At 48.4% G+C, this 27,332-nt stretch overlaps 8 protein-coding genes across 8 annotated transcripts; 7 read left to right on the forward strand and 1 right to left on the reverse strand.

The window, feature by feature from the left end:
- Window positions 1–161: 161 nt before the first annotated feature.
- F5891DRAFT_1241927 (uncharacterized protein) lies at window positions 162–3,314 on the forward strand (the record flags this gene model as incomplete). The annotated part of the gene is made up of 11 exons (XM_041369736.1): window positions 162–556; window positions 608–826; window positions 878–1,057; window positions 1,112–1,308; window positions 1,371–1,578; window positions 1,627–1,784; window positions 1,843–1,939; window positions 1,990–2,169; window positions 2,224–2,421; window positions 2,472–2,810; window positions 2,865–3,314. The coding sequence occupies exons 1-11, from the start codon at window positions 239–241 to the stop codon at window positions 3,312–3,314; spliced, it is 2,544 nt and encodes an 847-aa protein (XP_041223115.1). The 5' UTR covers window positions 162–238.
- Window positions 3,315–4,489: 1,175 nt separating this feature from the next.
- Window positions 4,490–6,210, forward strand: F5891DRAFT_1191736 (uncharacterized protein; the record flags this gene model as incomplete). Its single annotated transcript, XM_041367497.1, has 5 exons — window positions 4,490–4,612; window positions 4,672–5,037; window positions 5,094–5,351; window positions 5,419–5,547; window positions 5,605–6,210. 5 exons carry the CDS (start codon window positions 4,490–4,492, stop codon window positions 6,208–6,210), a joined length of 1,482 nt encoding a protein of 493 aa, XP_041223116.1.
- An 815-nt stretch (window positions 6,211–7,025) lies between these two features.
- Window positions 7,026–8,048, forward strand: F5891DRAFT_1047699 (uncharacterized protein). Its single transcript, XM_041362359.1, has 3 exons — window positions 7,026–7,389; window positions 7,451–7,497; window positions 7,545–8,048. The coding sequence occupies exons 2-3, from the start codon at window positions 7,477–7,479 to the stop codon at window positions 7,818–7,820; spliced, it is 297 nt and encodes a 98-aa protein (XP_041223117.1). The 5' UTR covers window positions 7,026–7,389; window positions 7,451–7,476; the 3' UTR covers window positions 7,821–8,048.
- A 327-nt stretch (window positions 8,049–8,375) lies between these two features.
- F5891DRAFT_982517 (uncharacterized protein) lies at window positions 8,376–9,971 on the forward strand (the record flags this gene model as incomplete). Its single annotated transcript, XM_041377214.1, has 6 exons — window positions 8,376–8,757; window positions 8,811–8,840; window positions 8,901–8,981; window positions 9,031–9,143; window positions 9,232–9,428; window positions 9,479–9,971. 6 exons carry the CDS (start codon window positions 8,376–8,378, stop codon window positions 9,969–9,971), a joined length of 1,296 nt encoding a protein of 431 aa, XP_041223118.1.
- Window positions 9,972–10,859: 888 nt separating this feature from the next.
- F5891DRAFT_1149351 (cytochrome P450) lies at window positions 10,860–13,545 on the forward strand. Its single transcript, XM_041365093.1, has 14 exons — window positions 10,860–11,375; window positions 11,427–11,562; window positions 11,611–11,666; window positions 11,720–11,852; window positions 11,907–12,058; window positions 12,107–12,222; window positions 12,274–12,403; window positions 12,473–12,486; window positions 12,538–12,733; window positions 12,791–12,847; window positions 12,898–12,922; window positions 12,980–13,123; window positions 13,176–13,313; window positions 13,364–13,545. The coding sequence occupies exons 1-14, from the start codon at window positions 11,177–11,179 to the stop codon at window positions 13,428–13,430; spliced, it is 1,563 nt and encodes a 520-aa protein (XP_041223119.1). The 5' UTR covers window positions 10,860–11,176; the 3' UTR covers window positions 13,431–13,545.
- Window positions 13,546–15,871: 2,326 nt separating this feature from the next.
- F5891DRAFT_521429 (uncharacterized protein) lies at window positions 15,872–18,811 on the forward strand. The gene is made up of 6 exons (XM_041372128.1): window positions 15,872–16,071; window positions 16,137–16,147; window positions 16,202–16,355; window positions 16,414–16,610; window positions 16,663–16,807; window positions 16,861–18,811. The coding sequence occupies exons 2-6, from the start codon at window positions 16,145–16,147 to the stop codon at window positions 18,522–18,524; spliced, it is 2,163 nt and encodes a 720-aa protein (XP_041223120.1). The 5' UTR covers window positions 15,872–16,071; window positions 16,137–16,144; the 3' UTR covers window positions 18,525–18,811.
- A 3,174-nt stretch (window positions 18,812–21,985) lies between these two features.
- Window positions 21,986–23,552, forward strand: F5891DRAFT_521584 (uncharacterized protein). Its single transcript, XM_041372129.1, has 5 exons — window positions 21,986–22,343; window positions 22,402–22,623; window positions 22,678–22,710; window positions 22,759–22,841; window positions 22,891–23,552. Exons 1-5 carry the CDS (start codon window positions 22,218–22,220, stop codon window positions 23,411–23,413), a joined length of 987 nt encoding a protein of 328 aa, XP_041223121.1. The 5' UTR covers window positions 21,986–22,217; the 3' UTR covers window positions 23,414–23,552.
- Window positions 23,553–23,690: 138 nt separating this feature from the next.
- F5891DRAFT_957086 (Endonuclease/exonuclease/phosphatase) lies at window positions 23,691–26,292 on the reverse strand (the record flags this gene model as incomplete). The annotated part of the gene is made up of 4 exons (XM_041375451.1): window positions 23,691–24,173; window positions 24,229–24,447; window positions 24,506–24,987; window positions 25,038–26,292. The coding sequence occupies 4 exons, from the start codon at window positions 26,290–26,292 to the stop codon at window positions 23,691–23,693; spliced, it is 2,439 nt and encodes an 812-aa protein (XP_041223122.1).
- Between the last annotated feature and the right edge of the window lie 1,040 nt (window positions 26,293–27,332).

Here is a 27,332-nt window from a genome sequence, read left to right on the forward strand (position 1 = left end):
GAGATCACATTGATACAGTGTCGAGACAGGGAGGTAAGTGCCTGTTAGTCTGATTTTAAATTGATACATTCAAGTTGAAACAGGGCAATGCAATACCTCACCTGCAGGTACTTGGAATGATCTGGATGGTGCGGAATACCAAGGTGAGCTCAAATTATGTGCTTTTACATTCATTATCGAAACTTTACTAGATCTTCCCTCGTTTCTCGATGCCGATGTCCCTGAACGCGTGGAACCCATGTTCCAGGTCGATGACATCAAGCTCGAGCACCATCCTAGCAGCGGGATCACACCAGAAGTACACGGCTTCAACGATTTCAAACGCCGTCCACCAACGTCTTCTGCCCCACCTCATAAACGTCCCTGGGCTCCATTTAAGTCACGCTTGGAGTTCGAGATAGCCGAACTTGCTCTGGAGGCCTGTCTCAACAATGATCAAACTGATCGTCTCATTACGTTGTGTAACAGGTGCGCTTCTCAATCGGAAAAATTTACGTTCAAGAACCACAAAGACATCCGCGAAAGGTGGGAAGCCGTCTCCCATCGCACTACTGGGGTTTTTTTCCTTCGTTCATTCTGATATTCATTGTCTAACAACTAAGTTTAGTTTACTCATGATGTAATATCTGTACCATACGATGATTCAATTCGACAATTCGAGCTATACTACCGGGATCTCTGGGAGTGGGCGGCAGATCTTCTCCGTGATCCTCGCTTGTTCCCACACATGGTTTTTGATGCGCAGCGCTTCTCGAAATTTGATGGCAAGACCTTCGTACGTTTCATAGACGAACCTTTCACTGCCGAAACCTTTTGGAATGTTCAAGTAGGTACTTAATCTCACTGTCAATTTTGATCGCCTTACTTTGCTTTGTAGTCACAGCTACCACCGGGCGGCAAGCCCTTAGCTTTCATTTTGTATGCGGACAAGACAAGGTTGTCGTCATTTGGTACCGCAAGAGGGTATCCTGTTGTTGCACGTCTAGCAAATCTCCCCGCGAACATTCGTAACGGACAGGGTGTGGGTAGCGGCTATGTAGTTGGATGGCTTCCGATTGTATGACACAGTAATATTGATATATCTGCGGTTGGGACTTATACTCTGACGCAGGTGAAGGAGGACAGAGACCAAGCTGGCAAGCCCAGCTGGGTCAACTTCAAGAATGCCGTTTGGCATGAATCATTCTCAAAGATCCTATCTTCGCTCGCATCAAAGTCTCATACTGGACAGTGGTTTGATTGCCCTGACAACGTTCCGCGGTGGTTCTTTCCTATTATCCTAATTTTATCTGCAGACTACGAGGAACAGTGAGTAATATCACACTTCGATGTTAATCTGAATCGCTAATGAATATCATTAACTATTTAAGATGTATTATGTCGCTAATCCGAGGGATAAAATGCCTTTGGCCATGTCCAGTGTGTCTCGTTCCCCACGACGAGCTTTTGAATACATTAAAGTGTTATCCTCCTCGAACGGCTACCCAGTCGCAGGAAGTGGTGAAGGCTGCACGAGCTGAGGCGACTGCTGAGGAGAAAGAGGAGAAACTGAAAGAGTATGGCCTTCGTGACATCATGGTAATGTTTTCTCTGTTGTAAGTTCGTTCTAACTAATCAAAGCTACAGAATGCCTTTGCGGCCATGATGCATACTGATGTACATGATGCGTTGTCATGGGACCGACTCCACTTCAATGGTGGTCTGTATCGTGACCACCTCTGGGCCGAACTTCAGAAAATCGTTGTCGGTTTGGGACGAGTGAAAGTAGCACAAATGGACAAAAAGTCAGTTTGTGACTCAAGCGCTGTAACATTGTTTTGAATTGACCCATTTAACTACTAGCTACGAAGCATTCCCGCGCTGGCGAAACTTGAAGCACTTAGCTCACGTTATGAGCATCTCTTTCGCTGATGGCAGTGTCTACGAGGACATATCAAAGGTGTGTTTTTGATTTAAACTATTACTTCATTGCCATTGACACTCTTTCAGATGGTGGTATATGCTGCGCACGCGATTTTGACGGAGGACGACAGTCCACTCGGCTATCTCCTACTCCGTTGCATTCGGCACTTTCTCGAAGTTGACGCATATGCGGCGCTTGAAGTTCACACCACTGAGACTATCAGTGCCGGCCGACATGCAGTGCAGGCATTCTCGACTTATCTTCAGGTGTGTCTACCTCAGTTCACTCAGACAATTATCCACTGATTAAGCCTATGATAGCAATATATAGAGAAAAGCGCTGATGAGAGCGACAAAAACTGGAACTTCCCCAAACTGCACATGAGTGTGCACATTTTTGACAATATCGAAGCAAAAGGTGCGACACGTAACTACAATACAAAGCCGAATGAAAGGATGCATGGGTCGCTGAAAGACTCGTACTTATTGCGCACTAATTTCAGGGATGTGGCGCCTCAGGTGACGTTCTTTTCACTCTAACTATCATTTTGATACCAATTTCATTGCAGATACTCCGCATAAACCATTGGCAAGTGGTTGCGGAGAGCATTCGCCGCCACATATCAGACCTAGACGAGTATGAGTCCGGAGGCAGCGAAGATTCGGGTGACCTGGAGGATTTAGGAGATGTGGATGATCTGGTCTCGCCGGATGCAAATGCGCCTCATGTAAGACTTGGGTCGAGGCAAGCTGCGCAGACCTTTGAGTTGATCGAGGATGCTCATAAGGAGGATGCCGCGTTCACTAATTTTCGGGTCAAGCTCAATAATTTCTTGACTGACTTTCTTCAAGTTATTCGGCTCCCTTTACCAGGTGGAAAGCGGGTACAATTCAAAGCAAGTGATAAGGTTGGTCATGTTCAGTTCGGCTCTATGTTTCGCTACACTAATATCGTTAAACAGATCACTGAGTGCCGTTTTTTGAAGGTTAACTACGAGTCCTTGGTGGATTGGCGACTACACACCGACTACCTTAGATGCAGTCCCAAGTTTTTCAATGCTGCGCGTTTTGATTGTGTTTTCATTCAGACAGAAGCCAAAGTGATATTTGGTCGCCTTCTCTTTCTGTTTGAATGTATAGTTGGGGATATCACGCTCTCTCTAGCTCTAATCCATCCTTTTGACGCTCCCACTGGTGTACGGCTCCGAAAGGACAAACACCTCAATATCTATCGTGTTCGAGCAAGACCCCGAGCGCAAGCCGAGTTTTTCTCAGTGAGGTCAATCATTCGCGGAGCTCTCCTTGTGCCGGATGGCAGTACCGATTACCTTGTCGTCGACACTGTCGACTCTGACATGTTCATTCGTGTAAAGGAGCTACATCTTGCAGCAGGGCATCCAATACGCATTTGATTGTATCCCTTCAAGTCGGCTTCCTCTCTCTATGCCTGGTAAGCCTCTCATTTTCTTCGCTCGTTGTCTCACTAATGGTCTAATTATACTAGGCTATCTTCATGCAGTAAGTCGTCGATTTTGTTGCAGCCCTTGGCTGCCCCTCAACTGTTCTGAAGGCCTTGCAGTACCGACAGAGTATGACCGCAACGACAAAGAACCTATTAGCGGCAGCCGCTCCCGGTGCTTCTGAGCAAGGTTTCCATCCTGTGCAAGGTCAACAACAGTTTGCTGGTCCCCAGAACAATCGAATCGGCCAGAACTTGGCTCAAGCCAAACCTATGGGCGGCATGGCGCCACCTGCGTCACCAGCTATGGGTGGTCCCATGAAAGATCAGAAGGATGTCAAACCCATCATGATCAATAACCCTTCAGGTATACCAGAAGGGTCACCTCACAACGCTCCTGCTGCTCCAGGCCACCCGACTCCCAATACCATCAACTCAAGTATCATGCAGTCTCCTGCTCCGAACGGGACACCTTCAGTACCTCCGGCTTCGAATCCCCCGGGCGTTGGCAACCACAACAGATTCAGCAGCAATTCGGTCTTACCTCCACCCAGCGTGTCCCTCCCTCTGCCCCGTCTTTTCATGACCCTCAGTCCAACCCTCCTATCATACCACCCAACTTCCCCTCCATGCCTATGAATACCCCACAAATGAAACCGGGCAATTCGATCCCAGTCTATCTGATCTACCAACTCACCTCATACAGACTTCGTGCAATCTATGACAGCAGCATTGGAACAGCGTGTTTCAGATGTCGCGTTGTTTGTGACCTCTGTTATAATGTTTTTTACGTCTTGATCTGACCTTGCTTGTCATAGACCTCTAACGCCGCCATGAATGCTGCAATTGCTTTAACTCCAATAGGTTCCTTGGCATTGACGTGCCGATGTGTGAGAGAGAATGACTAGGGTAGGTCGCTCTTCCATCAACATGTGGCCTTCAGTCGTGTTTTTGTTTACGTGCCTCTCATTAGTTCACTGGTATTATTACGCGCAAGACTGAATCAATGTCGTCACTCGCAGTAATGTTACGTCTAGTATACACGAGGTAAGCAGTACATCTCATCCTATATATTAGGGTGACATTCACACTGTTTTCTCCGTCACCTTACCATCGAGCATCTAGAACATGTCTCATCTCTCAGCGCGGGTGTCAGATGATGATTCAGATAGCGACTGGGACGAAGGCAATACGGACCAGGTCTCGAATAACATCCCAGGGCCTAATGCCTCCAAGGGAGAGTTAATGGAAGTATGTAGCCACCGTCTTCATCGCATAACGCTGTCTAACGTACACTCTCCTCAATACAGGCACTCAAAGCGCTGCAGCTTGAGGTTCAGCAGCTGCGTGCAGACAATCGTGCCCTTAAGGAGAAAAATAAGGTTCTGGTTTCCGAGAAGCCTAAACGGAAACGGCGTGTAGAAGCACCGGATGCCCTCGTCGCCCATGAGCAAACTATCTCGTTGTATGCCCGCAAATATGGCATGACAGTGGAGATGTTCCCAGACAGCGAGCTTCTCATCAAGAAGCGCCCCGATTCACCTACACCTTTTAATAGTGCTGATCGTTACAAGACGTCGGCAACTCAAGAGTCTGCTTTCTTAGATGAACTCTATGCACATTTCCCTGAACGCATCCATGAAACGGTAATGGGTAGCGAGTACTTCAAAGACCTCGTATGTCAATTTTGCTTTTCATTCTAGCCACTACCTAATGTATTTGGTTGTTACAGGTAAATAAGTGCATCGCCGATGCTCGTTCTAACGAAATCAAGAAATTGCGTGGCGTTGCTGGAGACATATTCGAGCTTCCGGGAAAATACTTTGCCAATGCCAGTTATGACAGAGCTGCGATTGTCGACATTCAGAAGATGTTTGGAGTTTCCGGCAAGACTCAGACTTACAAGATTTTTCCGCCTCTCTTGTTCCCAAGTCTCCAAGAAGACACAACCCTCAAGACCGTTTTCGGCAACTGGACACTTTTTGCAAAGGTGCGCTATCATTCTCTCATAATTGTCCTGCTGCTCACTAGTACTCTACTGATACTGGCATATCTAGATCCTGAGGGCCTCACTCTATGGCGTCACCTCGCTTCATCAAGAGCCTTGTGGTGGATCGAAGACTAACGCTCGGAAGTGGAGTTTGCAACAAGTCACACCAGGGTCCATTGCATGGGCTGCGGTTATTGTAAGTCATTTTGATGACATTGAATCGTTCTACTACTCATACACTACTGCAACACAGGTCATTTTTCTGCTCTCGCCAGACACAGAGTTTCCAGGTTCGGGAGTTGGCAAGTCGTCAACTATCAACTACAAGGACCTCTTCTTTCAATACAAGAAGTTGCTAATTACGAAGTGGGAGACAAAACGTATCAAAACCATCGTGACTAACATCAATCGCTACGTTTTCGGTGCTGCAAAGTTGTCTACATCGATGGATCCTGCTGGTGCCGAAGATTTTTCAGAGGAGATCAACCGCGCCATGCTAGCACTTGACATGGACACTGATAGCGAAGAAGACACTCCAGTGACTCCACCGGTCTTGTCGGCACTCTCAGTATTACCCTCGGCAATATCAGCCTTACCAGCTCCTTCATTGGCGCCTGGACCTGAAGGTTCAAATCTCGTCACTCAGCCAGTCACACATCCAGACGAATCAGTATCTAGGGCTGTCATTCGCGCTAATGATTCGAATACAAGTGTCAATGCAGTAGCTAACAATGCAGATGAAGCTGATGATGATAGGACGGAATCGGGTGGAGGACAAGCAAAGGCCAAGAATACTAGGGGGAGGAAGGTTGTAGCGACGCAGGGTCCTACTCGTCGTGGACGTTCTCGTAAAGTCTAAGTGATATAATACATGATAGCTAGCTAATACCCTTGCTGTTCTCTGTCAAATCACTCAGCGTCAATACACATCTTGTCATTCTGCAGCTCAAAAGAGCGGGTGGACTGATCTTGGAGCTGTTCGGACTGCTAACCATTCCTAGTCTCAATGGCAAACAAAATTGTCGCCAAACAAGAGTCTTCGCAATAGAAGGTTTGTGCGGGTAGTGTGGCGTGCCGCCTGACACACACACGAGGCCTTGCCACCAGAGGCGAGCCATGACAGTGCAAGATATTGGTGAAACAATAAGGCTAGTCTCCATGAACCATTTCGCGGTTGCTGCATGGATACAAATAGAGTCAGCCTTAAGTGCAATAGGATTGATGTGGATACCTCACCCTGGACAATACGTTCAGCTGATTCCTTTTCGCAAGTGGACCCAGGCGACCCTTCTCCTGTGAGACCAACTCTGGGACCTTGGCGCAGATTGCATCCAGATAACAGAGCGCTGTCTGTAGAACGCTGCCTGACGTGCGAGAACAACGAAGAACCTCGTGAACAAACCCTTTCATGGGCATAACGTTGCAATGCGGGGGCTGATTGCTCGAACCAAACGTCAGGGGGGTGGGCATGGGAGATGGTTGTGTCTGAATCATCAGAGATTGTAATATAGCCAGGAGAGGGGAGCTGAGTAAAGTTTGAACGTACCAACTAAACCAGATACATATTTTGATTTCTGGGAGTCGTCCGCCGACATTCTTGGGGATAAAATTGAGGAATCCGAGTCACAGATTATCCTACAGCTGCTTGATCTGAATCGCGGGTAAGTGATGCTTACATAACAATCATTTATTATTCATTGTAAAGTTTTCACACCGGTTTACATCTCTTACAACAACCACATTGTCAGTGTGACTGTAACGTCGCTTAGACTTAGACTTGTCGTCGCTCTGCTCGGACTTTCCGTCGATTCCTCTCTTGACTGAATCCCTCTTCCCCTCCATTAATAACCTCCACACAAGTCAATGTTACCAGTGATTTGACGTCGAGCACATGGCAAACGGTGTGCAGTCTTTTTTTGGGGCGACAATTATTGAAAAGTTCTCATTGTCTAGTGACCTTATGCCTTTCGTTGGTCAATGGTACAGACATTCTGAACCATCCATTGACAGTGTGTCCAACGAATAATCGCAGTTACAGGTCAGTCTTTTTATTATATTGATACTTGATACTTTTCGCTAATGTTTTAATGCCAACCCAGACTGCACCGTCGTGGCCCAATTCCCAATGGTGTCCGCGCTACTACTGGTATGTAGAATATCTAATTTGGTGTGCTGAAGCTTATTACTGTCAAGGTCTTCTCACATCGCACAGCGACCACCAAACCGTTACCCTTCCCATGCCACACCCCACCCACACGCAAGGCGCCACTCCCTAGACCACTGCCAAATGCCTGCGGGATACCCATAGCGCCCAACCAGCATGCCACCTCTCGGTTCCACCCAAGCGCCCTTTACCCATGTCAGGCCCCATCATCGATCGCCATTTGGCAGCGGCTAGCACACTTTGCTTGGTGGTCTCTTGTTCGTCACCAAATATCTCCCGCACAAGGGCAGGGTTGGACCGGATGATGTATGGCGACCTATTAGATGAAGGGAGAAGGTTAGTGAGAGGTATCGGCAGCAACAGAAGGATCCAGAAATGATGGACAAGCGCCCCATTCATTCAAGGGAAAGATGCAGGGTATATTAGGGAGTGGGGGATTTGGCTTCAGAGGGTTTCCATTGAGTATCCGCTCATACTTGTCTTGTAATTATGGTAGAATATGACAATTCAAGATCTCTATTAAAATATCAAAACCAAGATTTCAGGTCTTCATTTCGCATTACAAGCTGCTACTTGACATTGCAATCGATTTCAACGCCATGCGGCTTTCCAGCCAAATCACTCATTACAATGACTAAGATTGATTGCCACGTGTTGCAACGGCAATTGCCATCGTAATTGCAACCGTCGTTACAGTGTGATTGCAATCGTGACTCTATTATTGAAAGGACTTTCAATCTACGCTCGGTCTTTGAATATTGAAATGCGTGACAAGGCACTTAAACCCAAATTAGGAATTTGCGACATTGCAAACACAAATAGCTTGAACAAGATGCATGCGGCTCCGATACACCCCAAAAATGGCATGCGCAGTACTTTTCTACGTCTTCCTCTGCCTCGTTGGAGTGGTTCATGCTGCACCTATAACAGATACAACAAATAGTATTGCCAGCGACAGTTTCTTGGAAGCCCCATCATTCACAACCAGAACCATGTGGACTATCATCTCTAGCTCCGTTTTCACTCTATTTGCGTGCATATATGGTGCTATTCACCCCAATATCCCGAGTCCTGAGGACAGACCCCTTCGTGTCCTCCTGCAGCTGCTTGGCACCATGATTATGGCACTAATCGCTCCTGAACTGATCATCACATGGGCTATGCGCCAATGGTTCAGCGCTCGTCGAGTTACGAGACAGTTTGAGAAATTGGGGTATACCAATGTTCGTCTGGAGTCTGAAGGTAAGTCGTGCTTTTGAAAACTCTGCGTCTCACAACTCAGTATACATCCTTAGAAAAAGAGTCTGTTGAAGTACCTGAGCAATGTAAACATCGCTTCCTTCGCCTCGTTGCAGTGCTTGCTAAATGTGTATCATCCGCACTAGTGTTTCGTTGGCATTTCCCTGGTGCTCTTGCGAGGTGGGTCAAAAAGTCGGTTGAGGCTCATTTCTCGAAGCAATCTGAAGGTACGCTCGATTCGTGCTCACCTAAACGTTGACTCACGTGCGTCCTTAGATTATACATGGACTCAGACGCACAGCTTCTTTGTGCTAATGGGTGGTTTCATGCTTTATGTGGATGGGAAACCCTGCCTTACCCTACGCCCTGACTACATTAATCCACGAAGGGTGCATCGACGTCCCTACCCTAACGAAAAACCAGATCCAAGACAAGAGCAAAGGTAATGCGATATCAAAAGGATTGATCGTGTTTCAGGTGGCCTGGTTTGTCATGCAGCTCATCACCCGCGCCATCTATCACCTCGAAACCACGCAGGTTGAAGTGGGGACACTCGCTTTTGCGGTTCTCAATTTCCTAACTTATGCTGTGTGGTGGGACAAGCCTCTCAACGTGCAATGCCCACATCCAGGGTACTGGAAGTTGACCGAGTCAAGGCCAGAGGATCACATTAAGTGCGTATGCGCCTCAGCAATTATATCGTGGCTGATTATGTCCGCCTTAGTGTCAGCGATAGAGACGAATTCACTCGACTTCGGATCTTGCGTCGAGTCTTTCGCCCAGTTATAGAGCTAATAGGCTGGGCTGAGATTCCCACATCTCGAAAGCTCCGAGTTCCAACATTTGATGGTAGCATCGAACTGGAAGATGCAGATAACATGGTTCTTCGGCTCGCTGGATTGCTTATAGCCACCATCTTTGGTGGCATCCATTGTATGGCTTGGTTTTTTGCTTTCCCTGCGTGCAAGGAACAGGCGCTATGGCGCATGAGCGCCATCGCTATAACTTGCACACCCTGGCTTAGTATCCTTACGGTATTACTCTTTAACGTCCTGGACGCACGAGATGCGTGCTTCGACGCGGTTTATGCATTATTTGTTATGTTGTACATTACAGCTCGTGCCGTCCTCTTGGTACTTATGTTCACCACCTTACGCGATCTTCCTCCTGACGTATACAAGGCTGTATCGTGGACTAGTTTGGTGCCGCACTTGTAGTTGGTAATAACAATACTTCATACCTTTGTGAAACCAATAAGTAACACCAATATCCTTGTTGGCTTTGAAGGCAATGAAGATCGCAATTGGTGGTCAGGCGGCTGGTTACATAGAGCAAAATTGGTAGGTTACTGATGGTACAACGTTGTCAATACGGCGACCCTGGCAGTATACGGCGGCCGTAGAGTGTACTGTGTGGCATACGTTAGCACCCTATGGCACCATACCAGGTTTGATATGTGCGGCAGGGTAATCGACGAGGCAGTTAAAAGTTGGCTGGAGTGAGACCATTGTACTTATCCGATGGCTTTCGAAATTACGTGCCATTGTACAACCTCGATACGTTATGATCAGCGGGGCCAATTCCACAAAGAGCTGACTGTAAGAAGCTCGAATATTGAATTGGATGTAGTCAAACGCGTTCGAGGATGTCCAGTTCGCGTTCGTACGGTTCGAATGAAGAGCCTGTTCATATGTGTGAAATATGCTTGGTGAATGAATCAATGAGATGGAGATCGTCAGGTATGAAAGGGACTCATCGTATTAGTGTCACGGTAGTTCGTGAATCCCATATACTCAACTTCATCAATTGTACCGGCAGCTCTGAATTGCCTCTCGCGGGACTGATAGTTGGGCTTTCATGTAGATGTGACCGATCCGCCTCGAGAACAAGGTGAATTACGCGACCACATGACCTGCACACAAGTCTCTATACAGTGCCATACAAGTCTTTGGACACTTATGCGTACTGCTTGTCGCACACGAATCGGCTTCCATCAAAGCTGCAAGACGTTATCAATATCAAATGACTCATGTGTTGTGACAAACGGTTTTGGATCCGGGACCGAAGCTAATGCAAACTAACTTGAAGTTGACTTGCTTGAGCATGGCAGTTCAGGGCAGGTTACACCGGCACACGTATATATGCCGTAAAGGTACCGTTGACGGCCGTATGGAATGGTGTATACAGTCTAGCCGTGCAGATATACAGGTCCAGCACAATCGATATCCGCAGACTGAAGCCAAGCTGTGCTTCCACGACACTAGTACTGTTCAAGGGGTTCGGGGCCGTCAAGAATCGACACTTGTCCAAAGTTTTCGGGGACGACATACTAATAGCCCCATAGCATTGATGGGGTCGCCGGCCGCACAAAATCCAGACACACATATATGGAGGAGCTTCAGTTATCTATTTGGTTCGAGCGATGGCACCAACACTAGTACTTGCACTCGCCCTCATAGCGCTTGTATCTTTCGTGGTAGTCCAATCCTTGCAAAAGAAGAGAGACACTAAGAAGCATCCTTTACCCCCTGGTCCTCCACCTCTCCCTTTTGTTGGAAATGTGATCGGAATCGACACAGATCGTCCATGGTTAGCATACTCAAGATGGGGAACTGAGTATGGTGCGTAGAACCTCTGACATGTGGATCTGGATGTGCTGAATTGCGACGCAGGGGAAATCGTTTACTCCCGACTGTTCAGTCAGGATATCGTGATCATCAACTCCGAAAGAGTTGCGCATGACTTGCTCGACCGTCGTTCACACAACTATTCCACGAGACCCCCAGGGCTTGTGCACGTTCTTGGCTTGTGAGGCCCTTCTATCATTTGATGTATCCATTGTTAAACAAGTCCTAGTTTTGGTGATGACTACAACTCTGTGTTTCTACCCTACTCAGACAAGTGGAGACTTCGTTAGTATATTGTCCCTTCGAGTTCTCTTATCGCACTTATCAGGTCTTTACAGACAGGCGAATCTTTCATGAAGCATTCCATTTAGAAGCAGTGTCATCCTTCCGTCCGATTCAAATGTGCAATGCTCACAATTTGATACTAAACTTACTAGCCTCTCCGGAGGTGTATGGAACCCATTTGCACACGTGAGTAATCTCTCCTTTCATCTACTGCGTGGCTGAACCGTCCTTTCTATATAGCTTCAGCACGTCTATCATCATGTCAATCATGTATGATTATGCTATAGCGCCCGTTGATGATCCCTTTGTCGCGCTCGTTGAACGCTCACTTGAGATAGGTGTAAAAGCATTCAGGCCCGAGGTCGCAGCTGTTTTAACAGAGTTCCCCATATGTGCGTATAACTTCGATCAGCTGTAGCTCTATTCTTATGCACTCGCAGTGAAAAAACTTCCTCCTTGGTTCCCTGGAGCGAGCTTCGTAAGGGATGCTATAGTCCGGAGAACTCTCGTTCCCATGATTGTGGACATGCCCTTTGAACATGTGAAGAACAACATGGCGAGTTCCAAGTGCCTTTTGATCGGAGTATTATCTCATAATGATTCTCAGGCGGCGGGGACGGCTGCACCATCCGTGGTGTCGGATGCATTGAAACGTATACCAGTCAAAACACAAGATGAAGGGGCGGCCGCCGTTCTTGAGCAAGCGATTAAGGAATCCAGTGCGTCTGGTTATACTGGTTCGTGACAAATCTGTGGTGATCATCATGTTTTTGATGTATCTCTACTCATTTTCTCCGTACTCCCAGCCGCTTCAGAAACTGTATACTTTGACGCGATTTCTATTCTAGCTATATACTGACCAAAGGCCCAGACGACGTCCACTTTATACGTCTTCCTGCTCGCGATGGTTCTATATCCCGAGGTGCAAACACGCGCGCAAGCAGAGATTGATTCCGTCATTGGGGAAAATCTCGAAAGATTGCCCGACTGGAGTGATCGCGCTTCTATGCCCTACATCAATGCCATCGTACTGGAGACGCTGAGGTGGTTCCCTGTCGTCCCTCTGGGTCAGTACTCTTGACTCATCGAACTCCGGTTAGCACGGTCACTGAATGTGGATTTAGGTATTGCACATGCCACGGTCAATGACGACGTCTACGAAGGCTACTATATTCCAAAAGGTCGGTCTATGGACTGAAAACCTTATCCCCTTCTAAAACTGTTTCTCAAGGGGCTACCGTAATAGCTAACGCATGGTAATTCATCATATCAAGTGAACGAAGATCAGACATAATCATTTCTTCTTATGCAAGGTCTATGGCGCGCGATCCAGATAAATATCCTAACCCAACGAGGTTCATACCCGAGCGTCACATGTCAAAAGTCGTCGTCGAAGAGTCGTCAACGCACGGCCCTGATGACGTTTCCTTTGCTTTTGGATTTGGAAGGCGTATTTGGTACGAAGTTTAGAATTTTGCGAATAGACGGGTTTGCCTCACCTTTCAACAGTGTTGGACGACATGTCGCCGAGGCTTCTTTATTCGCCGCAGTTGTGAATATTCTAACTGTTTTCCGATTGGAACGTGCACCAGGATGGAACGTCGGGCCTGATGCTGAAGGAGTGAAATGGACGGGAGGCTTAACGACGTGAGTCATCCTTGAGGATTTCTGCAGTGTATCTGAGCCAGCCGATTCAGGCACCCTGTGTTTCCGTGCATATTCACCCCTCGCCACACGAAGGAAAGGGTATCGCAGTTGATATAAATGCAATGCTAAGAGCTGTGCGGATATGGTTCTGGGGTGAAATCATGTATTACCTTTATTTTTAGTGTCGTTGGCTTTCGTTATCCGTCAGCATATTCAAGTTTGCTCCAGATTTATTATGCAACATGGGAAGAGGCCTGCGACCTGCCAAACAGAGGTTAAATGTAAGGCGAGTCCGTTGTATCTTGTGCACACAAGGATCTTAGGAGTCTGTCGGATGGAGAAGTGATATCGCAGTAAGCTATATACATGCGTTCGAAGGAGCAACGTGGCGATAAGCTGGAATAGTTGCTAGATACGAAAAACAACGGTATTCATGCAGGATAGACAGTCAGATTCGAGCGCTGGAAAGCACGGACTGCTCGACTTGATGGGATGGGATAGATTCTGGAAGCTGCGAAGACAGGAGTCGGACGCATGTATGCACTGCAGATGTGCATACTGTCGAGAACAGCGAGTATGACAATAGGGTGAGCGGATTACAGTAATGGAGGCGTGGGCACGAACGGCCTTAGATCTCCTGGGCGTTGATTGAAATGAGGCAAGCTGTGAAGCACCATAAAACGCACCATACACCCTCTGCAACTTAGAGAAAGACATAATCCCTCCAACGATTAGCCTCGTCCGTATTCCATACCATCAACATCCAGTAAAATGTCGGAGCTCATTACAATCACCACTCCCCTGCGATCGTTCAAAGGCCATGAAGGACTCATAACTGCAATCGCAGTTTTCCCTGATAAACGTCGGATGGTTACGGGCTCGGTCGACACAACGCTTCGTCTGTGGGACTTGAATACAGGCGTTGTGTTGAAGAAGATGGAGGGGCATCGCAATCGGGTGATGAGTTTGGGGGTATCACGAGATGGGCAATTGATAGCAAGCGGTGATTACGGCGGAGAGGTCATCGTCTGGCACGGAGAAACTGGCGAATCACTCACCAAAATCGAAGCATACTCCAATTTTATCTCCTCACTGGATTTTTCTCCCGATGGAACAGTGCTTGCCGCTGCTTCACTTATCGCAGAAATGACGAAACTGTGGAATACCAAAACCTGGGAGCTGCAAGGAGATCCGATCGGGTGTGGCTATGTCCAGTGCATACGGTATTCACCGTCTGGAGAACTTCTTGCCATCGCAACAACAGAGAATATTCGAATTTACAATTCAGGTACCAGGAAACGCGTCGCATTATTCAAGGCTCACAAATCAAACAACTTGTCACTCTCATGGACGCGAGATGGCACACGCCTTCTCACAGGCGGCAATAGGGTAGATCCTACCATACGCGAATGGGATACCACAACCTGGAAGCAGGTCGGTGATCCTTGGACGGGCCACACTAATTATATCAATTCCATTGCCATTCATCCTGCTGGCACACTCGTCGCATCAGCATCTAATGACAACCATATTCGTATTTGGCAGCTCTCAGGTCAAAAAACCATTGCCGTCTTCAAGCATTCATCCCTCACGCAAGGCATCACTTTCTCCATGGACGGCAATCACATCTTCAGTGGAGGTTACGATAAGATGATCTCAGAGTGGACAGTACCTCAGGGTATACATCCAAAGGCATGTTTCTGTCTCTGACTCATATACCACACATCGAGCGTGCTTCTTGCAGACTATTGCTACCACAACAGTTCGCGATGCGTGCATAGATGAAGACTTATCTACTGACGAAGAACTACTACTCATGCAAGATATCAAGACCGATGCGAACAACCATACTCCCTACGTCCATCGCTCAAAGGCATGTTTCCGTTCTTGAATCATATATACCACAATTAGAGCATGTTTCGTGCAGATCCTAGCCATCACGACCTCCCGTATTGCATGTCTAAATGGAGACTTGTCTACCACCGAAAAACTACTCACTCAAGATATCAACACCAGTCCGAACAACCATACTTTCTACGCCCATCGGTCATTCGTCATGGCGCGAAAATACGACTGGGACCGCGCCCTTCTGGACGCAATCAAGGTGAGAATCATCGCCGCCTTATACAGGGCTAACTCGACGGTGACATAGTCCATCAGTATTCAGCCCTCGTTGACGGGCTATATCTCCAAGGGTATTGCCCTCTGTGGAAAAGGCCGGGTCCTGGATGCGAGGGCAGCATTTGATGTTGCATCCATGTACACGGACCAGGATTCAGAAATCACTCATTTTCTGCTATTGATCAAGGTATGTTACATTTACTTCGCATACTATTCCCTTCATCGCGTATTTCAGGCCATCGCACTCTTCAATGCAGATCAACATGACGAAGCAAACCTGCTCCTCATAGAGCTCGCTGCCGGTTGTCCGAATGCTGATACTCTCGCATGTGATATCGTGCAAGTAAGTATCATCCATGCTTGGTCATCAACACTCATATTTACAACTCGCACATTAGGCATATCTACACGTTCAACTCGGGATCAAAGCCTTGGATGGCGCACGCTACGACGAAGCTGCCGACCATTTCACTGCTGCTCTCGACTCTCGCGATTCATCATCGAAATCGAACATTCATGAAATATATGAGGATTTGGTGGTGGTCATCAGTAGGCCGGTGAGTTCTTGCTGGGGATTATGCTGATTATGGTGCTTTTACATAGTCATATATTGCTTTATATCACTTTATATTCCAATGTGACGAAAACCTTTCCTATATATTACGATATATAACGATATATGACGATATCTTCTTCTCACAGGTTCTCTGATGGTACGTCAAGATGATGCATGTATGACGCTTTTCATAACCGAATTCCTTGTCCAGCTCTTTGGCTGGGACCTGAAGTCGTTGTGGCGAAAGGCACACCATAAAAGGTATGATGCACTCCTTCGGGCGGGTAAACTTCAAGATGCCGTGAAATCATACCAACACATGATTGACGAAATCACCAAAGCCGACTGCCTCGATTGGTTTAACGGCGAGTTTAGAACCCATAATGTCGCGTAGGCGACAATCCTCACCTGTATTCTTCTCAGATTTCAAACAGGAATGCAGCGCACTCTGCGCTGCCAATGGAGAGGCTGCCTTCGCTGCAAGCGATTACGACAAGGCTATTGACCTATACTCGATGGCGATCGACCTGGATTCTGCATCCGATATCTTCTTTGCAAGTCGTAGCGAGGCAAAGTCAAGCAAAATGCTATGGGAGGATGCACTCCTCGACGCGCGAAAGGTGGGATGGCATCCACGTTTTCGCAGCCCATGTTGACTTCAGCGATGCATAGGTCACAGAACTCAATCCTTCGTCTCATGTTGGGTACCGGTTGTCACACTCAGCGCTGCGTGGCGCACAACATTACGAAGAAGCCATCGAGGCCTTCACAATCATGTTGTCCAAGTTGGACAATGCTCCAGAAGTGCAGATACGGGGTAAGCCATGGAACACTATTGCATCGTCTTGAAATACCTATATCATTCTGCAGATCTGCGTCGGCAGTATGTCTGTCCATTGGAAGCAGAAGACGCTATTCAAAGAGCGGTTTTGATTGAACTCAGCAACGCCCCCCTTCGTCTGCTCAACACCTCTACGGGTCTTTTGTGCGACCGAGCAGCACAGCTGAACTTCTTCAAAACAAGTCCAGAATACAAGGAGCTTTTGTCATCCATAACGAAGCGTTTGGATCTCCAAACGGAACGCATCAAGGAGGTGGTGGCGATGCACTTCCGTTGCGTTTTGCTATCACACAGGTGGGAAAAGACGGAGGCGCTGCTGCACCACATCCAGGACAAGATGGTGTACGAGCTGGATGGACTTGGTGGCACCGCGAAACTGCAGTCGTTTTGCAAAGTCGCTCGTGATGCGGGGTATTTCTGGGCGTGGATGGATACATGCTGCATCGATAAGAGCAACAACGCCGAGCTTGGAGAATCGGTCCAATCCATGTTCGTGTGGTACCGTCACTCGGCGCTCACCATAGTCTACCTATCCGATGTCCCTCCTTCATCCCAACCTGGTGCACTAGCGAGCAGTGTTTGGAACGAGCGGGGATGGACCTTTCAAGAGTTTGTCGCTCCGAAAGTCGTTATATTTTATCAGAAGGATTGGTCATTATATCTCGACGATCGCTCTCTCAACCACAAAGAGTCCCAAGCAATCATGAAGGAGTTGGAGGGTGCGACGGGAATAGATGCACAGGCCATGATCTCCTTCCGTCCAGGGATGAGAGACGCTAGACAGAAACTGCAATGGGCATCGAAGCGCGTCACCACTGTGCAGGAAGACACCGCGTACTCGCTATTTGGTATCTTCGACGTCCATCTACCTGTCATCTATGGCGAGAGGAAGCAGAGCGCGCTTGGCCGGCTCCTGCAGGATATCGTGTCTCGGTCGGGCGACATCACTTGCCTGGACTGGGTCGGACAATCGTCCGAGTTCAATAGTTGCCTTCCAGCCGACATCATCTCATATGCAACCCCGCCATACTCCCTACCATCGTTGTCTGAAGATGAGATTCAGACAGCGGTCTCTTCGTTGCGAAACATTGTGCCTGTGGATTCAGCTTCCCAGTTGTATGACCTGCTCGAGAACATGAATACTCCGCTCTTCGCAAACTGCAGACTGCGTCTTCCTTGCATCGTATTCCGCGTCACGGAAGTCAAAAGGAGGTCTGGTCGTGCTGCTCATTCCACATATGAAGTCAAAGCAGATGGGCTTCAGGGCTTACTGATCACCACGGGCAAGACACTAATTCAGTTCTCGCGCGCAAGACCCATTCGGCAGACTTTCTTTCTTGTCCGTCCATGGGATCGTCGTCTCCTTGGGCTGCCTGATTTTTCAGAGCAGCTCACCTTTGCAGACGAAGGGGAGAGCGTGGGGGATTGGTCCGAGTCACAGTCTGGATTAGACGACACTGACGAGTCGTCCAGCAACTCACCTGGAGAAGAGGAGTTGTCAGTTGACTTGGATGTTCACTCACAGTCATTGCGTTTGATGGTTCACCTTGGGCAGGCTTTCAGCGCACTTTTGGTAGCGCAGCAACACGTTGGAGAATACAAGAGGGTCGCGTCGGACCACAATATCATTGCGCAGGTGAAAGACCCGGCTTCGATTGACATCATGAACATCAGGGCCCTAGACATATTGTAGCTGAATGGTTTTTTTACAACACGTCGACGATCGCATTATCATAGCCTCATATATCATACATACCCTGCAAATGACCCTCGCAGATACAAGATTTCAAAATTTGACATGTAGATGCACCATCTGCTCTCGAGGTGGTTGCAGAGGACGATATCGTGTCTGCATTAGAGTCAACATGTGCTACGTCTCGATTGCGACAACTGAGTCAGATTTGAAGTTCATCCACAATTCAGAATAACTACCATGATGCCATCATGTATCATGCATCAAGCTTTACTAACCGTGCCCACCCTCGCCGGCCGTCATTTCTCCAACGAGTGGGTGAGTCAACATCAGTCCGATGAGTCTCTTATTACGGTTCGTCAGCCCATACCTGGAAATGTGCCTGCCTCTGGCAGACAGAAGTTGGTGCGTCTCGACCTAATGATGATTGCTACGACAATGCCCGAAGGCTGTACCGACTAAACTACACAAATGGTGGGCAATCCCTGCCTGCACCACCCCGTTGGAGGGGTATCTCACTACAGTGCGTCAAGGCTTCTTTCCTGCGTCAATTGAGGCGCTTCTCTATCTGATTGCTGCAAGGGTAAACGTCTCTGTTCTCATAATTGGCTCGTTGTTCGTCCTAGATCAATGTCAACTTTGGTGTCCTCTTAGCGGCTTACACGACCAACCTGTATTAAGTCTCCTCATTCAATTCTGCCTCACATTTACTTCTACTTTTTTCTATTGCTTCGATGTATGCTGGTGGCAGAGCTTTAGTCAGTATGGGGGTACGAAACATGATAGGCACCTGTAATGTCCTGCTGAACGCTAAAGCGCAATGAGAAGGCGGTAGACAAGAAATAATTAGACCTACGTTAGGGAGCCGGAGTTTTGGCTCTCCTGCCTCAAAAACCTCAAATCCTGAATTGACAAATCACCGGGAGATTTGTCTAAAATAAGGCTGAGATATGCTAGGGTGTTACGGTGGGTCCTCCTGCCAGGAAATCCTCGTCAATCAAAGATGCAAAAATCAATGATAGGAATCTGCTCGATTTTCTCGTTCATAGCTCGGAGTTGGGCCAGAAAACGTTTGCTTTCCAGACTGAGCTCCTCCAACCATTGCTTGAAATGATACGCTTCACACTCCTGTAATGCGGGTTCTCAGTTAATTAAGGTTAGAACAAAATGTTAGTGATTTGTTACAGCCTTCCACTTGCGACAGAGAGCATCCTCCAACTGAAGCAATGACATGATGATAGGTTTCAGTGTGCAACCTAGTGAATAATGTGATGATACGCACCGATTTATACAGGGGGCTGCCACTGCCAGGGATTACATTGTCTTGAGTGGTTTACATGACTCAGTACCCAGTACTCAATGATGTTCTGAGTAGGAATATGAGCGAGAGGTGAACGTTAACGCGAACGTTTGAACGATAGGAGAATCACCGAGAACAAGAATTACGCGATCACATGACCGGCACATAATTAAGCGGAGTTCGATTCAGAATACCCATACTATCATTGGACGCGTACAGTCCTCTACCTGAATCAATCATCTGCCCTATCTGATACCTCGCATGCAGCAAGAAAAACTGAAGATGCTAGGCCATTGCAGAGGTTTATGCTGATAGTATCATATCCCAGGGAGTTATTGACACGGTACGTGGCTCAGTTAAAGACAACATCTAAACTATTGTTTTCCGCGAAATAGTATGTACACACCTCAGTGCGGTGCATGTACCACGAAGGAAATTGTACAGACTCGAGAGACGTCTAAATTCAATATGTAGAAGACGCTGGGCAAGCAAGGCAAGAGAAGCGCTCTACTTCGCAGAGTCGGGGAATACTTGTTAATACCTCATCGTGACCGATACTCACTCAGGCTGGAGATTCCTTGGTGGAGCAATATTCCGGCAAAAATTCTTCACATTTACGTCGAAAAACAGGAGAGCCACATGGAGGACGCTCAACGGGCCCGAGCCAGCGTCGCATACTTGATCGTATCCAGGAAGCTGCTTCTTCCAATCACAGTTGAATGGGGACGAATTTCTCAGTAAATTTGCTATAACAACAACTACGACAATAGGCCATCGTATCCTTTGGAAAAACGGTGTCCGCGATAGCAACGTTAACCTTGGCAGTCTCGTAGATACTGGACCCCGGACGGTCGAGTGACTGGCTGTCTTCAGCAACTTCGACTTATCATCGACTCGAGATACTCCCCTAAAGCAGGAGCGTGCAAGGATAGTACGCTTGGCCTTCTCATTAGTATTACAAAGGCAGTCATCGAAGGCAAGCGCCTGTAACAGCACGATGCTGAATCATTCATATGGGTCCTCACCTGGGTCTCTCTTCGTTACAAAAATGGAAAGCTCAGCCTGAGAAAGGGAAGGTCGCTCGATAGATGTGGAAACCGTCTCAACGCCACCACAAGAAAACTGGCTTCTTAACAACACATCATCATTACGTGAGACCCTCGCGATCTCAAAAAATCGGGAACTTGCGATTTCGCGTCTTCGTTCTCTCGCCTTATTTAATGCGGATGACCCTGAACGCACGGTGGATGACTAGGTCATATTTCGGACGTGACTCGGGGAACACATACTCGAGGTAACTTTATAGCGTGTGCTAGTCACAGGCTTTGCCTGGAGTCTACCCAAATTTCTTATTTCCTGGATAATATAATCCGACTTGAAGCTGAGGTTGCTTAGGACGATTTTACGATATCCTTCTTCCGATGAATACATTATTCGATAGGGTCGCTCTCACCTGGGAGCTTACGGTTTGTGTTTATCCGCGCTTATGCTTATGCCCCAAAACTATTCCTGTGTCGGTGGATTATTGGTCATCCGAGTCTCGTCGATAAGTCATAAGAAAGAAGGATCCGTTGCCCCTCCTATTTCCGATGTCTACTGGTCTCTGGATACATTGGTGTCAGACCTCGAGAAAGACGAGAATAGGCTTGTTTTATTCAGGAAGCGGGACAAAGAGGCGAGCGGCCATAATACATCAGGTGATAATGAGTTCTTCGAGTGTTATCTTCCTTCTGACAGTCTAGATTCGACAATCACCGTGGACGCTAAAAGTATTTGGGGTATGCTTTCTTTTATAGTGTTTTTGTATCTTTGAATTGATTCCTCAATTAGATGAAATTCCCATTCTTTCCAGTCCTTCATCGCATCCAGATCTACTCTTGTCCAAATATAACTCTCGTTGCCGCCGCCACCGGTACCGATCCGCGTGACAAGAAGACTCGACGGGTTTGGAGCAAACTCCCATGCAAGAGTAAGTGTTCGTTCAGTAGATGGCGTGTTTGTCGAATCATGTTATCACAATTGAAGACCACAGCGACCTTTCAGGGATAGTTCTGAATTTTCCAGGATACGGAGAACCACGGTCAACATACATGCACGCAGATACTGCTCAGAGAGGCGTTCGTGCCATAGGCTTGGCCCACAAATTGCCAATCAACGAATGGCAATCGTTGTATTACATAATCAACGTCTTGGCAAACTGGGCGGATAATTATAAACCATGAGCTCCCGGTGTGAGCATTCCTATTCTATCAATGGTTGGCTAACAGAGGCCTCAGACGTCAGCCGACTTCTTGGCGGCTGACTTGCTGGAACCATTGACATGGGTGAGGCTGACTGCCTCATGCGCATAAGTACCCTAGCCCCTCTTGTCCTGAACTTGGAAGACACGACAAATGGCTGTCGCTGAAGATGCGTTCAAACTCCTCGGTAGAGTTGCTGATGCTTTCGACGATCCTTCCTCTTGCGAGTCACGCAAAGAATTCCGCGTAAACACCATCAAGATACGCAAGCCCCAGACAGTATGATGCAGTTTCACCGTGCACGTCGGGGGCTAACATCATGATACCTACCCATCAGAGTCGCTCCAGTCAAGAAAGTCAAGTTCAGCATGCTTGCTATGCCCGCCGCGAGCCCTCTTTCTTCGACATCAGCTATATCTACGACGATGACGAACTCGCCGATATGGCATCGATGACTGCAAACCGTTCATGCGCGTCGTCGTCTGAGACAATCAGAAGCCTCGCCGGAATCACCTCGCATGACGATGCGTTCTATGCCTGTGATGATACCGTTGCCTTGGTATTTCTATATCTATCTTAACATAGATCGCATCTAACAATTTTTTTTCAATAGGATGAATCACCATGCAGCGAAATGACCAAGATGGTCCGTGGAATTTGTTCAGCATCTCCTGATTTAACCAACGCCTAGTAGCTTTCTCCCAGCAGCAGTCCGCTTGATAGACTCAACAACCTTGCTCGTGCCGAACTCAAGAAGACCGGCTGGTTCGAGCGACCGTACGTACATACAAATTATTCTAACCCTCACTCGTTCATTTTCTTCTAGTGACCAGTGGTCCATCGTCAACATGGGCCTTTCAAGTCCAATGACGCACACACGTGGACCCATATCTCCCCCAAAAACACCTCCAGCCACCCTCTCGATTCTCCCCTCCACACTCGCCATCACCACCGTCCCGCTTCCATCCTTCGCCCAAATACCATCCCCGGATTCACCCATGCAGACACATTCCCCCTCCTCCTTCAAAGCAAGTACCCCAAACGGCAAATATAGCTCGAGCTCGCGTGATAGTTTTCCTGACTTTAGCACGCTATCGTACGCCCCACGCAGCGAACCCGAGCCACCGAGACGTTTTGGTGTGAGTAGCCGCGTCAAGCAGCTCATGAAGCGCGTCTTGCACGTTAACGTCGGCGTGCATCCAAGCAGGAGATCAAGACAATCTTTGCTTGTGGGAGTGGGCTTGCGGCCTGCTTCTATGGCCGGAGCGTCTTCGGGTACGTGGGCGTTTGCTAGTATTGGATCTACGCATACTCAAGCGGGGAACCGATGGAGTGGGCTTTGGCATTGATGTTCGACTCAGATTCGTTCATGATTTCTTTATTGCATTATTTTCTCGATTACTATATTCAAAATCCTCCTGTTCACTGCAGGCGGTTCTGTGGTTTACGATCAACTGGTCTTCATAAGGGTGCATATGCTAGAGATATACTCTAATTAAGTATACGACTCCTCCCTAACAATACCATTACAAATTACATCTCGAAATGATGGCATGTACAATAGCTCAAGTCCATGTGTGAAGTCATACAAAAACCAGATGGTCATGACACAAACCCGACCCCATCCTATATCAAAGCCTGCTCGACATAGAACTCCCTCGCATCAGCCAACTGCTCAGTCAGCGTCTCCAACCAAAGCTCCTGCACAATCCCCTTCTCCTTCGCCCACGCATCCAACCTCACGCTCTTAACAGTCATAGCAAACGCAGCGCTCACAGGTCGATGATCGCTCACATTCGCCTCGTATCGTCTATAATGCAGCTGCTTCACACGTTCCGGGTCTCTCGAACGCCAAAGCACACGGTCGCACCAAGCCGGCACCCGTTTTTTCTCGCTCGTGTCGAACTCGTTGGAGCGGCGGTCATATTTGTAGGTGGGGGAAAAGGTGAGAGGGCCTTCGCGGAAGGAGCGGAGGCGGAACCCGCGGTTGTGCTTCATTTCTTTGAGGAGTTGGTCGTGTGTGTGCAGGGCTTCGAGGTCGCCGGATTGGATGGAAGAGATCACGGCGTCACGGCGTTGGTCAATGCGATAGTTTAGGTCGCCGTTGAGCTAAGAAACGAGCGTTTAAGGTACAGATTCAGTGAAAGGAATGAATTTAACGCACGAAGACGATCTCGTGATCTAGAACCATGGACCCATCTCCCCCACCGACGTACGCAAGAGACTCCTCGATAGCATCCGACGACGGAAACACAGACTTTTCCTCTAACATCGCAGTCACATCTGCATTACGCTGTCGTACGTGATGCTGCCCAGCAGCAAGATGGCAATTGATGAAACAAATCGAAGAATCTCCAATCACGAATCGCGCGACAATGCCTCCCTGCATACATGTCATCAGCATGCACTTCAATAAAAACAAAAAACAAAAACTCGCGCACCTTATTACCGTACCTCCCACCCATCCCCCGCTTGATTGTCGTTATCGCTACATTCTTGAGCGCAGCCTTCTCCGAGTTCTTCACGAACATGCATGTAAAAAGCCCGACGAGACTCTCGGTATGTATAACCGTATAGCCCTCCGCAAGCGCGCGAACCTCCCTGACAAGCCGATCATGCCATCGCTTATAACTTGAAGTCACTTTCTCTGATATCTTGCCCTCCTCACCCTTTTTCTTTCCACCTAGTAATACAGTCTTTGCAGCCATCTTTCGGCTTTCGAGGTCGATGAGCTCTTGGAATCCGAAGGAGATGATGTCAGGTGCGGGCGAGACGGATGTGAGAGCGTCGTTAAGGAAGGTAAGGTTTGCTGCATCGTCGGTGAGTGCTTCGGGTTTGGCGGCATCTACGTTCCAGGAAACAACGAGGACGTTGATGGTGCGGAAAGTGCTAAATTCGCGCTCGCGCTTCAAGAGCTCGTTACCTGCCCCAGTTCATCAGTTCACATCCGTGATTAAAAAACACAGCACGCACCAATCCAATCAATCCCCAACAACCCATCCCAAAACCTCATCTGCTCATCCCTACCAACACTCACCACACTCAACTTCTCCTCTTTCTCAATCGACCATGGATCCACGAATATACGTGTAACTGGTAATCCAGAATGCGCGTTCCATGCGTTCGTTACAACCCAAGGGCGGGACGATACGTCATACGCGCATATAACGCCCGTGCGTCCACCAGCCCACAAACGCATCCCGACACCTTCGAGACTCAGCACGTCCGACGAGCTCACTTTGACTATGTCCGTGCACTCGGGTCCTGCAGGTAAACTCCAGATACTGATAAATCCACCCTCATGTCCGAGATAAGCGAACCCTGGATGTGATTGGAGGAGCGTGCCACTTGTTATTGCGCCGACATGGTGGGTGATGTTCGGAAGGACGCTTGCGGTACGTGCGATGCTGCCTGGGGTAAAAACATCGTAGATCCTGACTATGGGTACTGTCGTGGGTCCAGAGCCATTGACGTCGCTGCGTACGCTCGTCCAGAGAAGACCCCCAAGCAACTTTACGAATTCTTGTTTTTCTGCGATGCGGTACACCCGTGGGGCGGTATATGTGAGACTTGGGACTTCGGAGCCGGATGTAGTTGTGGGTTCGAATACGAGCACTTTACCGCTTTCGTCCACGCTGACCATCGCATTGCGGTGTCGGAATATATGCGTCACGACACCCGCATGGACACTGAACTTCGACCCTGTCACTTTTCCTGAATCCATATCCAGCTCGATCAAATGCCCTTCCTTCGTCCCAGCCCATACCACACCACCTGCACTGCCAGCCCGAAACTCAAGCGCAGTCACTTTCGCATCGCGCACTCCCATTTCCTTCGTGTCTCCCACCCATACGGGCACATCAGCGTACCGCGCGAGATCGAAGCAGCGTAAGTGGTGATGAGTAGCGACGAGTACGCGTGTACCAGCTACTACTACTTGGGCTGCGTATGCAGGAACGTGCATCTTTGGAGTGCGTAGGGTGGGTGGACGACGGGATGCACGACTCGCGTCTGGAAGAAGCATGCGAAGGTCATCGCCTCCCTCTTCTGCACCGGATTCTTCGTCTGATGAAGGCGTGTGTGTGCGTCGTGCAGGAGGGAGTTTGTCGCCTGGTGCGATCGTACGTGTTGGTGGAGGTGGCAGTTTGCTGCTTCCGAGGGGTTTGCTGCTTCCGAGGGATTTGCGGTCGGAGATGAAGTCCGTGGGTGAGGGTGTGCTTATGATCATGCTATGGCGTGCAGGGAGGGAAGGAGGGGGTAATATAACGTCTGGGATATCTTCCGGAGTTGGGCGGCGTGAGGGAAGGGGAGGGGGACTGCTGGGGGTAGGAGTTGAGCTGGCTGAGGAGCTGCGGCTATTTTCGTTTCCAGCCCGTCGTGGAAGGGGAGGAGGGGGGACTGTCAGACTTGGCCGTGAAGGAAGTTTGCGTGGGGGCGAAACGCTTGCTACGCTGTCACTTGAACTGCTGATGCTGTCTGAGTGTCCGCGGGAGTGGCGTCCACGAAGGGTAATTGCCGGTGGCAGTGATATCTCAGAACTCTCACATTCGTCATCGGAGAAGGGGCTATGTCTTGATGAGCAGTTGGAGCTGGCATTATCAGGTAAATCATCGCCAGTGTCAAAGAGAACAGAGCGATGAGGCGGGGGTGGAGGAGGAGGACGGCGAAGGGTCCCAGTCATTGGTGGACTGGGTGCAAGAATGTTGGGTTCTGAATGGGATGTGAGATTGTCATTACGCGGAAGGTGTTTAGGTGTGGACTGGGGTGTAGGGTGAATTAATCTACTTCAACGGTATTAGCGCTTCCCTTTCGAATGCGGAGGCAACAACTCACGAGAAACGGTTTCTAAGAGAAGCGACACCAGTCATGCGGGGTGATTCGGGCGCGTCAAAATATTCGTCAGACGGAGTATCTTCCGGGCTTAACACTGACTGAGGAGACAATAAAACAGGTCGATGCAGGAGTGGAGGAGCGGAATCGAGGACGTTTGGTTCGCTTTGAGTCAGTAAAAGGGAAAGTCGTGGAGCCGGTTTTATTGAAGCTCGATGAGGAGAAGTCGCTGCGGTTCTAAGAAAGGTAACACAGAAAAGCATTTATGGGGTTCGCGGGCGATGACATGGCTAGAACACTTACGTGAAACGTTCCCTCAATGAAGCCACTCCACCACCACGAGGAGTATCGTCATCGTACGCGTTGTCTTGGCCAGACACTGACAAATGTTCTGGACTTGCGCGTGGTGATCTGAGAGCAGCTGGTACTGGCACAGGT

This window comes from Suillus fuscotomentosus (genome assembly GCF_016647785.1).
Source record: "Suillus fuscotomentosus strain FC203 chromosome Unknown F5891scaffold_45, whole genome shotgun sequence".
NCBI classification, from domain to species: domain Eukaryota; kingdom Fungi; phylum Basidiomycota; class Agaricomycetes; order Boletales; family Suillaceae; genus Suillus; species Suillus fuscotomentosus.